The sequence below is a fragment of the Pollachius pollachius genome (assembly GCF_949987615.1).
Source record: "Pollachius pollachius genome assembly, chromosome: 2".
Taxonomy (NCBI): domain Eukaryota; kingdom Metazoa; phylum Chordata; class Actinopteri; order Gadiformes; family Gadidae; genus Pollachius; species Pollachius pollachius.
Window position 1 is genome coordinate 40,650,434 of NC_136935.1, and position 13,504 is coordinate 40,663,937.

A 13,504-nucleotide genomic window follows, 5' to 3' on the forward strand; every position below is an offset into this window, starting at 1 on the left:
GCAGAAACATCCACCCGCACTTGTGTTCCACCATGAGTATGTTCGTCAATAAAATAAGTTGTGATTGTATTTGTACATCTACGTTGCCTTCTTTTTGTAATGTTGTCATTTGTATATACATAAAATATTGAAACATAATTTACATTGCACTTTGTGTAATACCTGAACAGTGCAGGTCTGCACCAATATGAATACTGTGGACCAATGAAATACCAGTGCACGTGGGAGGAGCAGAAGTTTTGCTACACTCGGACGCGCCCACTCGTGTCAGAGTTTCATGATCTGTCACTTTGGTACTATGTGGATTTCATGTTTGCACTGCAGTGGAGGACACCTCCTCGGATAGGCTAGGGTACTGATTTTGACAGCGCTCTTTTACTGCTCAATGATAAGTAGTTGAAACTTTCAACCTTTTCGAAAAACGATTCATTTTTCCCACCGTTTTTTTTCCTTTTACCGCGTATTAGAAAACGAAAAAACTGCACCCATGCGCCTGAGTCCAAAGTTACCGTGCTAGCCAACGCTAGCTACTTACTTCAGAAAGCTATGCTTTGCCAAAGTAAACTGGGATTTAAAGGTCAACTCTCAGGTAGCATAGCTTTCCTTTCGCTTATCCTTTAAGAGAACAGTCCATATTTTCACCTGGTACCTTCGCTAGCAGCATTCTGCTAGCAATATTTCAAAGAAATGGGATTACACCCCCTGGAATTCAGTGAATGCTATCTGGACAGCCCAGGCTTCAGGGAGAAAATCAAGTCACACGAAGCAGAGTTGGAAAAAACCAACCGTTTTATCAAAGAACTCTACAAGGATGGAAAGAATCTTATCAATGCCACAAAGCGTAAGTTTGCTTCTTTTCTCTCACACATATAAGGATCTATCATCTTTAAATCCAAGTTCTTTATTTGCCTTCAGTGGGGTTGGGCTTATCATTCAGGTGTACTATGAAGTCAGACATCCCTCTGTTTACTATACGTTGTTCAGGTATTTATGGGCCTGGCCGACTAGGGTCCCCCATGCAGACCCTGCACCCCCTGCACTGTGTTATTGTTTGTGTTGGGTACTTTCATCAGGAAAATAATTAAACTATGCTTTGCGGAAACCTATTCACACAAATAACCTATTTTCTAAGTTTGATTTACTATTATATGTTCTCTCCCAAGGTAGCGCTCATTCACAGCTACACTCACTCTAATACCAGAATTTCTTCCCTTGTTACCAAGACCCTGACATGTAGCTCTCATGTCTCAAGTTGAGATCATATAAGAAATCACTCTAAAGAAGGGAGGATCTTTTTTTATCCGTCTTTTCTGTGGCTTGAACAAGAGGGCCTCTCTTCTGTCACAAGCGTGGCTAGATGATCATACGACTATTGACTATTATTGTGCTGAATTTAGTTGTGCCTCTATAACCCATGCTAGATATAATGAGTCTGACCTCATGATAGAATGCAAGCAACCCTCAATGTTGTTTGACTAAATATTGGCTTTTCTTCCACACATTAAGATGCACTTGGAAGTCAAAGGAAGTGTGAAAAAAGCTGAATTCCCTTTTGATTGCTCTTCTATCTCTCACTTCTCTCTTATTGTGCCAGGAAGATGGTATGTATCTTTCATGACCTCACTCCCCCGCCCGCCCCCCCCCCCCCCCAGTTCCCCTGCCAGGGATGTCCCATGGCGGAAAGCCCTTGGCCTAGGAGGAAATGTGCACACAAGGCCTCAGACCTAGTGCTGTGCCATGGAAGTGGCCACTAGAAGAGTAACAAGAGTGCAGAGGATGTGCTCCTGTTTTAGTGGGTTTCCTCTAGAGAAACCCTCCTCCTCTTTAGTCTGTCCTTCATTGGCAATCCCATAATAGTCCTCCCTAATTAAAGCTCATCAGGAGTATAACAGTTAATCTGACCTATTCAGCATAGGACCTTTTCTTCATTGTTATAAACAAGGTCAAACCAAACACACTAAGTTTCTATGTGTGATTCATCAACCGCATCACAATAGTAACACTTAGATTAGTGTTGAAGAACAATTTACAGCCAGCGACTTACTTCTTCGTTCAGATCCAGGTAGCTGAACTGAACATGAAGTCTTATTTACATTAAGTTTCTGAAAGGGGTCATCTAGAGTTTGCTATTTTACCCATCTGGACTTCTTCTGGTTGACTTTGCTTTACGGATTCAAGTGTCCTCGTTTGCTCTGTTTGTTCCATCAGATAGTTAAAACCGCCATGTGAAAGTCTGTCCCTGGCAGGTACATTTTGTGAAGGCCTGCCAGGATTAACAGTGGCTGGCTGCTTCTCCCTGTAATCACATTAGTGATTCTGCCAAGGTGCGACAATACACTCATTCATTAGAGCGGCATTAGCAGAGATAGACATGATGTCATATGGGTGGAACGCATCTTCCTCTCTGACTCAAGATAGGCTACGTTTACCTACCTTAACTTGTCATCCCATCATAGCTCCTTTATCAGCACACCCAAATTTTGGCTATTTTAAATGAGTTAAGGTTTAAGTCAGATCTTCCACCTTCCCTTATCCTGGCCGAATGTATAGCACATTCCATCTTGATTTCCTCAATCTTTATTGACATTGTTCTTTACTTTAAGTACAAGATTGATTAGGTTGCATAATTCGTGGCATCCTGTCACATGTACCAACTAGTGTTCTGTATGGGATGGCTGGATGGGTATTATTACTGCTTGGCAACAAGTATCCAATGCCCAAGAGCCCATGAAATCAAGATGACCATAGAGAGACAGAGATTGCCAGGGCCTCTGGAGAGGAAAAACTGTGGAAGTTGTGTGAGATTCTGAATGGAAATGATGGGCGAGTGGAACAGGAAGGATTGAGGAAAGGCATGGCATGTAAATATTGACTGCTCTTTTAAGGTTCAGGTCATAGTGAGAGCCTGACCCAAGTGGCTAATCAGATAGAAATGTGTAGAAATCATAATAAACTGCGGGACGAACAGGGGCCAATGAATACATTGTGCACAGGGCTGATAGTACACCCTAGAGGATCTTCAACAAACTAGGTTTGACCTACAGATGCCTTTTTTGAAATTCGTGTGCGTTTGTCTTTGTGTCTCTGCATTTTCATGTGTGTGTAATATATGCATGTGCTAAAACTTCTAAAAGACAGACTAATTGTTTAAAATAACAATTCATCTAGCAATCGAAACGTTGTGTTTCTGCACCTTTTAAGTAAGAAAATAACAATGAAATAAGTGTCTTACTTATTTGGGGTTGTATTACTTATTTGCGGTCTATTACCACTATTATTCGCGTAGTCTAGTTGAGCAGGGTTCCATTTTGTACGCTAGTTTTATTTCTCTCTACGCAGAGGGGACATTAAGGAAGTATTTTGCTGCTGTCAGCACTGATTATTAATGTCCGGTTTATTTTCCAAATGCAAGCTGGTCCACCCTGTCCAGTGATTAAGCTGTAGTACAACAGGAAGTGTGTCCATGCTGTAGATAGAGGTCACTTTGTTTATTGTCATAGAAACCATCAATCTAAGCCCTTTCTAATTTGTAGTAATAGTTGTTGTATGGGAAGACTGTAGAATCGTAGTGAACATCATTTTTTATTGCTGACATCATTCACAGTAAACCTAGCTATAAGTATTATACTTTGATCTGCTGTAGAAACTATATGCTACATCTTGGTGATTCTCTTCTCCTTTTAACTTTCCCGAATAGGGACACTACAGTTTCTCTCAGTTAGGTAATTTTCCCGGTTTCACGCTGTTTCTCAAGGCTTGGCTCATAAAAAAAGATTAGTTTGAGGAGGGGTCTCCATGAGTCATACTTGTGAGGCCAGCAGAAAGGTTCCTCTGGTTTCAGTACAGAAACTAGCCAAGTTTGACAGCTCCCAGGTTTTCACCAAAATACCTTGCTTTAAAAGGCAAAAACCAGGGGGAAGATTCTGCTTGGCCCCCTGTGCCCCTGTATTTGGTATTAATTTAATTATATTGCTGGCATAGCGCGGCAGTTATCATTTTAATCTTTAAATGCAAACCTTACATCTGACACAGTTGTTATTGTTTGAAATAATAATCTTTTATTGATGTCAGTGCTTGGAATTCACACCCAACCTCTTGCAGTGGCTGTTGCAAACTGTTGCTCTGTCTAGTATTTTCCTCAGTGGTAGAGCACCGGGCATTTATAAATCGGCATCATTAAGAGTTCTCTTAACCGTAAGTTTGGTTCGTGCTTCAAAGAGTAAGACGGAATCTTGCAGTTTCTCGAAAACTATATTCCTGTAGCCGTGTAGCATATCATATGTAGAGTGGATTCGTTGGCAGACATACACTGTGCCAGACTCACAGATGGTGCTAATCAAGACAATGCAAAACTATTCTCTGACATCACCATCCCTGTTCCTTACCGACAGGAAGAACATGCATGAAACTGGAATCCTTTCCAGCTGAAAAGCATAATATGGTCTGCCTAAATTAAATTCAGTTGTAAAATACATTGGGCCAACATTTTTTTGTGCAGTTAAGCAAACCTCCCCCATTTAACAAGACCTCACGTACAGACAGATCAATACAACATTTACAACTACACGCACACACGCCGAACCAACACAGGCATATTTTGTGTGTAGGATTTTTTTTGAAATTGTTTTATTTTAAGTTACTTATGGACTTAAGGACTTAACGTAACCTTAGAACATGCCCTTGTCATTTTTCTCCAGCCTTTCTGTGAAAATACTAGTGGAATATCTGTGGCACTGATTGCCTTAATACAGTATATGCCATTTGTCTGTTTGCTACATGTGCTGTGTTAGTCTAATACAATCAACACTGACCGAGTGAACTAGTGAAGCTATAGTTTTATGCTAAGAAAAGGGACACCAGCAGATGCCTTACTCTCCTCCCAGGTATACTGTCTATTAAAGCTTTTTCAAGGTTGAGTGCAATGTTGTCAAAACATGTTTTCACCCGCACTGCTGCTGATGCCTCTCACTCTCACTATTTCTAAGTCTGTAGTTCTAGAGTAGTAGGCTAATTCCTGCAGGCAACGAGGAATTACAAGAGTTAACAATTATTCATGTTTCATTATCTATTAACAATTCTTGATTATTTGGCCATTTCTGAGTAATCAATTTATTAGTTACTAGTTTATAGACTACATTTTCATAAATAATGGCAAATGCAAACAATGCATATTTGCCATTAATCATATAACAATTTGATTGCTTTGTTGGAATGAATGTTATTTGTACCAAAAAAATGAATTCATGTATGTTTGCTGACCAATCCCCAATTGATTTTGAAAGAGAAACACAATTCTGGGTAGATTGCCTTCAGTGGTAGGAGTTTGGCTGCTGCGAAAATAAAGGAATTTTTCAGAATAAAAGTGAAACGACAATTCTAGACTGTGAGAACGTTACACAGTGCAGGATTCAGGCCTCTGGCTAACATTAGGATAGACGTGGCAGTTTGTATCGCAAATCTTCTGTACAGAAGCAAAAGTAAATGACAACCTTGACATAAATTGGCAGTCTTGCTTAGTGCATAATTTTGTCCTCCTGAAGATAATGGTAGAATGGCATATCATTTTAATAGCTGGAGGCGTTTCCCATATCTTACCAATCCCAGACGCAAAAATAACCCTCCCAAGTGCCTTCTCATGTAGAAAAGGTATCGTCAAAACATATACAATATACAGCTACAATCGGTTGAGTCATCTTCAATTATCAATCAACCAACTGTCACCTATGTGAGAACCAAGGTTTCAGGCTCCGTTGACCACCATGGAGCAGGACAGGAGCAGACCTAGACTGTGTCACAATCATTACGTTTACATGCACAGCTTAATCAGATTACAGCAATAGTTTGACTATGCTCCTCAATTGGACAACTGCAATTGTCTGAGTATACATGGCGGTGAAAAAAGGTGGCGCTGTACCCATTTCAACTAGTGGTAATAGAGCCACCGGCTGACCTCTTGACCTCACCAGCAACAACATACTCAGGCTGTATTCGAGAAAGTTTGTGGATCACCTTATCGTGGTTCAATCTGGACTTCAGAGAGTCATAGCCAAAGTTACATTCCCCCAATTCCTTCCCCACCATGGCCGAGATAACTCTTACTACGAGCCTTTACTTGTTGTTGAAGTACCAGAGAGTAGGAGAACCCGACGCAGTCTTTAAAATTCATAATATCAGAGAATATCAACGTCAGTTTGACCGCGGCGCAATGAATAAATAAAAATCGTAAACACGTAGGAAGAAAAGAACATTTAATTTGACAGATGTGCCCGAAGTCACAACTTTACAACGTCATTGATGACCAACATTTAGAAAAAACATGTACTTTTATTTCAGCCTTGGGTGAAATCAAAGCATAGGGTCTGTGTGCTTCCACCTGAAAGATAGATAAACCTTTATTGCCCCAAGGGGAATTTGTCTTTCATTTGGAAACATTTAAAAAACATATAAGCACAAACAACACATATAAGTACAAGTACATACAGACTCAGACAATGATAGACAAAATGACAAACTAATACAAACAGACAATAAACATAAACATAAACATTCAAAGTGCAAAGTGCATACTTTAGGATGGCTCTCTACCTGTAGCTGATTGCATGCGCGCGGCCGGGGATACTCTTCTTATAGGGGGTAACTACATTGGCACCACACTGGCTTCCTCTGTCTTCTGAGCCCCCTTTTTTAAATACATCGCCTACCGACTACCGTCGCCTGCTACTTCCCGCTCACGGCCCCCAGAAAAATCTTGGGCATGTGCAGAACGCAAAATCCAATTCCAATTTGATTGCCCGTATAAATGCACGCTATGCGACTAACAATCTATTAATCTAGGGGTCTTAATTTGAGTATGAGCAATCCAATTCAATTCGATTCAATTTTAGTCAGACTAAGGTGTATGCCTTAGTCTGACTAAAATCGAGTGTCATGTAAACGCACTAAATGAGTCTTATAAACCATTACTCTTCACTCCATGCTACACATGCTTTGCAAGCGCGGACATGATCAAGACCACGTATGCCGTCCATTTTGACTTCTGGAATTAAAGTCATTTCTAAATGTAGTGCTTTTTTCATCAGAACAGAAGCATGTTTTACTACCAAAATAAAGGCTAAATTAGCTTGTTTCTGCTATAGCTTTGTATTCACAATACAGCCCACCCACTAACTCCCACATAGTGCAATGTTTACATCACTTAGTCAATAGTTTACTGAGGGGGGAGGGGGGAATTGATTATCTATTTTTCCCCCTGTTGTGTACTGTATGTATATGTGTCGCCCAATCAATTCTGTTTGGTAAAAGGATTTAACATCCCATGATGTTATGCATTACATCAGCAGAATTCAGCCCTTTTCAGAGGATCTGATCTGATGGAAACCCTCAAATCAGTTCTTCTTAATGCTATGCTTACACATTGGCTGTTATTGTCTTTAAGACAAGGAAACCTTGCTGTTAAATTAGTAAATGCTGTTGTTGACCAATTTCTGTTTCTGTACCCACTGCAATGCTTGAACATGTGAGGGCTAAACAATCAACCTGTGAGGAAAACAGCTCCTGTGTGGTTGCTATTTAAAGGTCAAGTCAAGGAACAAGGAGTTGTAAATACCCAAGCTGTCTGAGCATGCTGACTGAAGCCCTTAGCTTCCTGCCGTGACCAACACATCATGACAAAGGCTATCTACCACAGGTGTTCTGTGTTCACACTGTATGGGGCCATGTTTGCATTGTTTAGTGCAGAACAGAATGGATTTATATGACATCTGTATGGCAAGTTTGGATTGATGGAAAAACACAGTGAGGCTACCACTTTGAAACTGTTTTGAAGTGAATTCAGTGAGGCAGAAGCTCTGCCCCTTTGTGCCCAGATCAGGCAGCCATTGTCAAACACCATTCACATGCTTTTGGTTGGAGCTTTTGGTTGGCGTTTATGTATAGGCCTAATCCTTTGCATGTGCACACCACACACCAACAATGCTGATGAAAAGAAGAGAGACATTGCTAACGAAAGATAAATTAATAGATTGAGTTTAAAATGAATAAATATACACAATAGCGTTAGCAGTATATATTTTTTCCAATTAATGAATAAAGCTTAAACCTAATTAGATAAATTGTGGTGTGCTGTTAAACTGCAGGCTGTCATGCTCGTTTTAAAACCCTTGTGTAAACCGTAACAAAGTACAAATCGTCTGCACCTCCCGAAGGTATAAACTGTTGGGAGTATAAATGTCCTATTAATGTGTCATAGCGTAATTTGTTTATTCAATTTAAGGTTTTCAGCTGCCAGCATGAAAAAAAAAAGTTGCTCCACAGGATATGCTTATAGTCATAGCTCTGTTCTTAAAATACTATCCCTCTGCATGTTGTTGAGCTTCCCCCGGGAACATCCATAGGCCAGAGATTCCCACCTCTGGGAATTTCAGCAATGCTTGGAAATAGATCATGACTGGTCCGATACACTCATTTGCCCTTGGTCCTTTCTCTGTCAACACTATCGAAAGAATGCCCTTGTATGGAAGCTGCCTCGGACAGTAATTTAGGACTAACTTTGTCTTGTGTTATTGTGTTGTATTGGAGATAGGCTTAAAAATATCATGACTGCACTAGGCCCTTATATACGAGAGCTCTATGTATAATCTATTCTGTTTGTATAGAACAGTTTCTTTCTTTTGGACAGTGGTTTTAGTAGTATCTTGGTTTTAGCACCTCAATTGACTTGAAGTGGTCATTATTTCTTTCAGCTGTTACTTTAACTGTGTATGTGTATTCACACAATACTTGCATGCAATGCAATCAAAGCTTCAGGGTCATGCAAACATGCAGCTTCTGCCCATGACAGATTAGAGGTTTGATATGCAACAGGATGTATCAGGCCGCAATCACAATGTAACAGGATGTTTGCAATGCAGTCAACCTTTTGGGTGTACTATACCTGCATGGTTGCAAAAATAATGTAAAACTCCTGTCCGTGCCTATGAGCAATTTGCTAGTATTGGATATTAATAGAATGTTGTTGTGGTTCACTGAGATCCATGTGAAAAATTTTCTGCTGAATAAATGGATTGATAATAAATGACAGCAAATAATGCTAGAATACACAACAACTTTCAAATGCACTGTTTATTCTTTATATTGTGCAATAGTACATTCCATTGAACAAGTTGTATGTATTGTGCCCTTCTTTTAGAGCTTGGGATGGCACAGAGGAAGTTTGCCCAGTGCCTTGGTGAGTTTCAGTTTGAGTACATTGGGGACGCGAAGACGGATGATGAGAAATGTATTGGTAAGTTTTGTTTGTACTCCTTTCCACCTGCCAAACACGATTTAGTTTGCAATACAAAATACCTTTTATCAATGTTTTTTTATACGCATGTTTGATTCTCAGTCTGCACCATCGACAACTTGTAATGATATAACTTATATTCAGTAAGGCCGTCAAATCTTTTAAACATTATTTGATATGCAGTGTACATGCATATTTGTGCATGCGTTTGTCTGTGTGTCAGTCTGTCTGTGTATGAATACTCTTGAGGTGTATTTCCAGTTAAAATAATATGTATTTTTGTTTTTTAGATGATTCATTATTAGAATTCTCTTCCTTTCTCAAAAACCTGGAGGACCAAAGAGAGCTTATGGTAAGCATTGCTTGTTGGAACATGCAAGGGACAGGGGTAATCTCCAAAGCAGGCATTTGAATGTACAACTTATTTTGTGTTTTTTCATTACTGGGTCTGCGAATCCCCCATGCTTGCTTGTCCTTGTTTGTGTTTGTGTGATCAGCCAACACTCATTCATCTCTATAGAAGTGTTTCAGTCACATGGTTTTGTTCCTGTTACTCAATGTTACTCCGCCATAGTGCCAGTCATACTCAAATTATATTAAAACCAATGTATTACATTGAATTGTGTGAAAATACCAACACAGGTTCATAGGATATTGCTGGAGTACTTTTAGTCCTTTGTTTACTGGTTAGGAGCAACAGAGTTAAAAAATCTCCATAATGCATCGTAATTGGTGCTGAAATCCCCAATCATTGTGTGAGAAACACATTAAAATGCTGTCTCTGAAACTATCAAATGTTAATTGACCTGAATAAGAAGTAGGTAGTGCTGTCAACACATTTCCACTGTTGGGTGACTCATTAAAAACAGCCCCTCCCTTGTGCCTTGGCAGCTTGTCTAAGGTCCACTGTCCAAGCACATGAGACAAGACGTGAACTAGGCAGGGCTGAAGAGTTGAATTATCAAAGTTACCACAGTCATTTTAATAGCAGGAGTTCAATAAGATTAACATAGCAGTGCACCTGACATCATGGTACAAGCTATAAAAAACAAGGTACTACGTTATGTACCCACGCTTTTCGAAGTTTCTCAATCGAAGACGAAGCTTGGCTACATGGTCAGTATGATGAGGTTATAATAAAAGCAAGTCTATTTTGGAGGGCGAGCACTCCAGGCTCAGGTTACCCTTGAGACTGGAGTTCAGCGCAAGTTGAGTCACATTGTGCAGAGATGATAGAATCCAGCAGACGTCTTAAGGAAAGCACCCCAAGGCACTTTCACGCCATGCAGTTCGCTCATATTCCCCTCGTTCCCTCAGCTAGCTAGTTAGCTAGCTCCTCTCCTGTAATGAGCACTGTCTGGCTGTGTGCTGAGGTTGTCTAAACCCAAATACTTGTTGGTACTTGATAGGGTGAGAGCAGGATTGCCCCTGCTGTATCATTACTATGTAATGTCCCAGAGGCCTGTGGTGTTGGCTGTCGGTGGGCAACGAAGCTGTTGATCCGTGGGTTTAGGGCCAGCTGAAGAAACCGTCATGCGACATATGCAGCTTAGATATGTGCTCAGTCTCAGTCGTCTAGAGTGACGTCACGGTGCAAAGGACAGGGGGGAGGGCAGACCCTGACATGTTAAGAGGAACACTACATTTTCTAGAGGTGCGTGTGCAGTATCAACAAGCCTGTGGGTTTTGGATGTTTACGCCTTTATGTTGCTTCACTTTAGCTCTCTTGTGAGGGGTATGCGTAGTACAGGGTGAAAACATTTCAGCCAATCCCAGATATGAACATGTGTTTCAAAACGACTAATGTTACTAGTCTTTACTCATCAAGTCTGGAAGCATGCAGCAAATCTGGGATGGGCTTTGTGGTTGAGGACAAAGCGTGGAAATATTAAAATCTCCACGTCATCAGATCTTTTAGTGATGCAAAAATGAAAGAATCGTAATCCTTATCCATTACCTTAAAATTCCCTTTATTCAGTAGGAAAATAGGGACACTATTAACTATTTTGAAAGTAAGATCTAATTTAATTATATATAAGTCATACTTCTATGCCCAAAGGCTCACTCCACAGAACCACTGTAGGCCTATATTAAACAGGTTAACTGAGTAGAGGCGCTCACGATTACTGGTTGCTCTGGAAAGCTGATCTCCCTTTATCTAAGTAAAACTGAATAACTATTATTATTCCACTAAGAAGTACTGTTAATACTATCCAAGTGTTGTATTATAATTATAGAATCCTACCCCTTTTCTTTTTCAACTGGCAAGCACAAGTGTCTGTTTGAAAATATAACATATACAAGCTCTGTGTCAAACTATGAGGAAGACATAAACATGATGAAGAAGGTGTTGTTTTTTCTAGATGAGGAACATTACAGAAACATTGATGAAACCCCTGGAGAAGTTCCGGAAAGAGCAACTGGGCGCGGCAAGGGTACTGTATGACTTCAGACACTTTTTGCATGCAAAATGACAATAAAAAATCGTATCATTTCATTTCTGTAAAGCAAACCCCACTCTTTGACTTCTGCCTCCAACAATCCCCAACGTCCCTTCCGTCAGCAGGACAAATCATGTGTTTTCTCGCACTCCCTCAACTTATCACACTGCGTTTTTGTTTTTCTTCTTCAAGGCGGAAAGGAAGAAGTATGAGAAGGAAACGGAGAAGTACTACAGCTCCTTGGAGAAGCTTTTGAACATGTCAGCAAAGAAGAAGGAGCCTCAGCTCCAAGAGGTACCGTCACTTCTCCAAACCACACAAATAGGGAAATGGAGTAAAGTCAAAAGAGAAGGAAAGAGAAAAAAAGAGGGAACAAACTCTCTCTTTAAGAAGTTAGGAAAAATACAGCACGGGGGAGGGGAGGGGGATTTGTCTCCAGTGTCATGGTGATGGGCAGCTAGGGTTTTTCTTTTTCAACAGTGACTTTCCGCTGGCCCGGCTAACAGTAACAAGCCGTTTTCCTGGCAAAGTGTGGAGGGGAAAGGCATGCTCAGTGTTAGAGTACTACCAAGGTCAAGCCCCAGCAGCTGTGGGCGTTGGAACAGCCCATGACATAATCGTGGCCCCAGCTACACACACGCTGAGCTGGAAGGGCTTTACGTTGCCGGAGGGAAAGCTTTGACTTTGTGCATTGTAAAGAAGGGAAATACAATCCTATAAACAATGTATTTTACTGTCTTTCCCCTTTGGCCTTTGAGATCCTGAAGTATGGAGGAGATATGGGAGGTCATGCCATGCCATATGACTTATGGCTTGATTTGACGAGGAGAGAAAGCAACCTTGAACTGTTAACTGTAAAAAAAAAAAGATACAAGTTCTAAAGTTAACCATCATCAAGTCTTCATATATAATTCTATTGTTCCTGTACCATTAATAACAAGATTAGATAATATACTCACTTATATTAATTTATTTGTGTACAATTTATGTAAAGCTATTATTATTCAATGTTTTTGACAAACAGGGTAAATAGACATAAATGCCAAAGAGTAAATTCCCAGCACAACAGCACTTGCCACACTGAGCAGTATCATTATCTCTGAAGTTTAAACATATCACAAATGTAAGTACTTCAATTGTCTAAGAAAAGTCAGGGACTTCATGTTAACTTGCTGACAGCTAGTGGAGGCATGTAACAAGAGAGAAAGCAGCGCTAGCCCCATTGCATCGGCCCATGGCTGGGCAGCACTTAGTAATGTGCTGGTCTTCTCGTCTTCAGGCAGACAGCCAGGTGGAGCTGATGCGGCTGCACTTCCAGGAGGAGTCCCTCGACTATGTATGCAAACTGCAGGAGATCCAGGAGAGGAAGAAGTTTGAATGTGTTGAACCGGTAAGTCAACCGGTGGTAGTATTCTGACAGGTATATTATAGACATTGTATACACAATATACCATATATACCAAAAAATTATCCATTCATTGATTCATCAGTTTAAATGATCATGACTAAAGCCAAACGGTGAGAGGTCCTTTGTCTGTGTACTCAAGTTCTCATTGTTTGTTAAGAGTCTGTTTAAAGATTGAATGCCGATTTCTCTTGAGTTTATCATTTACTTTGCTTAATCTTAAGCCTATTTTCCTCTCCATTTGTCTCTCCAGATGCTGGCCTTTTTCCAGACAGTCTTCACCTTTTATCACCAGGGATTTGAGCTTGCCAATGACTTTGACCATTACAAGCAGGCCTTGCAGATAAATATCCAGAATGTAAGAGGCACTTATAA

General features: G+C 40.4%; 1 protein-coding gene across 2 annotated transcripts in view; it reads left to right on the top strand.

Moving 5' to 3' along the window:
• The first annotated feature begins 294 nt into the window (after positions 1-294).
• The window catches only part of arhgap10 (Rho GTPase activating protein 10), a 41,783-nt gene continuing 28,573 nt past the window's right edge, over positions 295-13,504 (top strand). For both annotated transcript variants that reach the window (XM_079730629.1, XM_079730630.1), the window contains exons 1-7: positions 295-841; positions 9,188-9,283; positions 9,574-9,635; positions 11,647-11,718; positions 11,917-12,018; positions 13,004-13,114; positions 13,383-13,487. In XM_079730629.1, the coding sequence (XP_079586755.1) occupies positions 688-841; positions 9,188-9,283; positions 9,574-9,635; positions 11,647-11,718; positions 11,917-12,018; positions 13,004-13,114; positions 13,383-13,487 (702 nt within the window). In that variant the 5' untranslated portion in view covers positions 295-687. The remainder of the gene's footprint in view (positions 842-9,187; positions 9,284-9,573; positions 9,636-11,646; positions 11,719-11,916; positions 12,019-13,003; positions 13,115-13,382; positions 13,488-13,504) is intronic.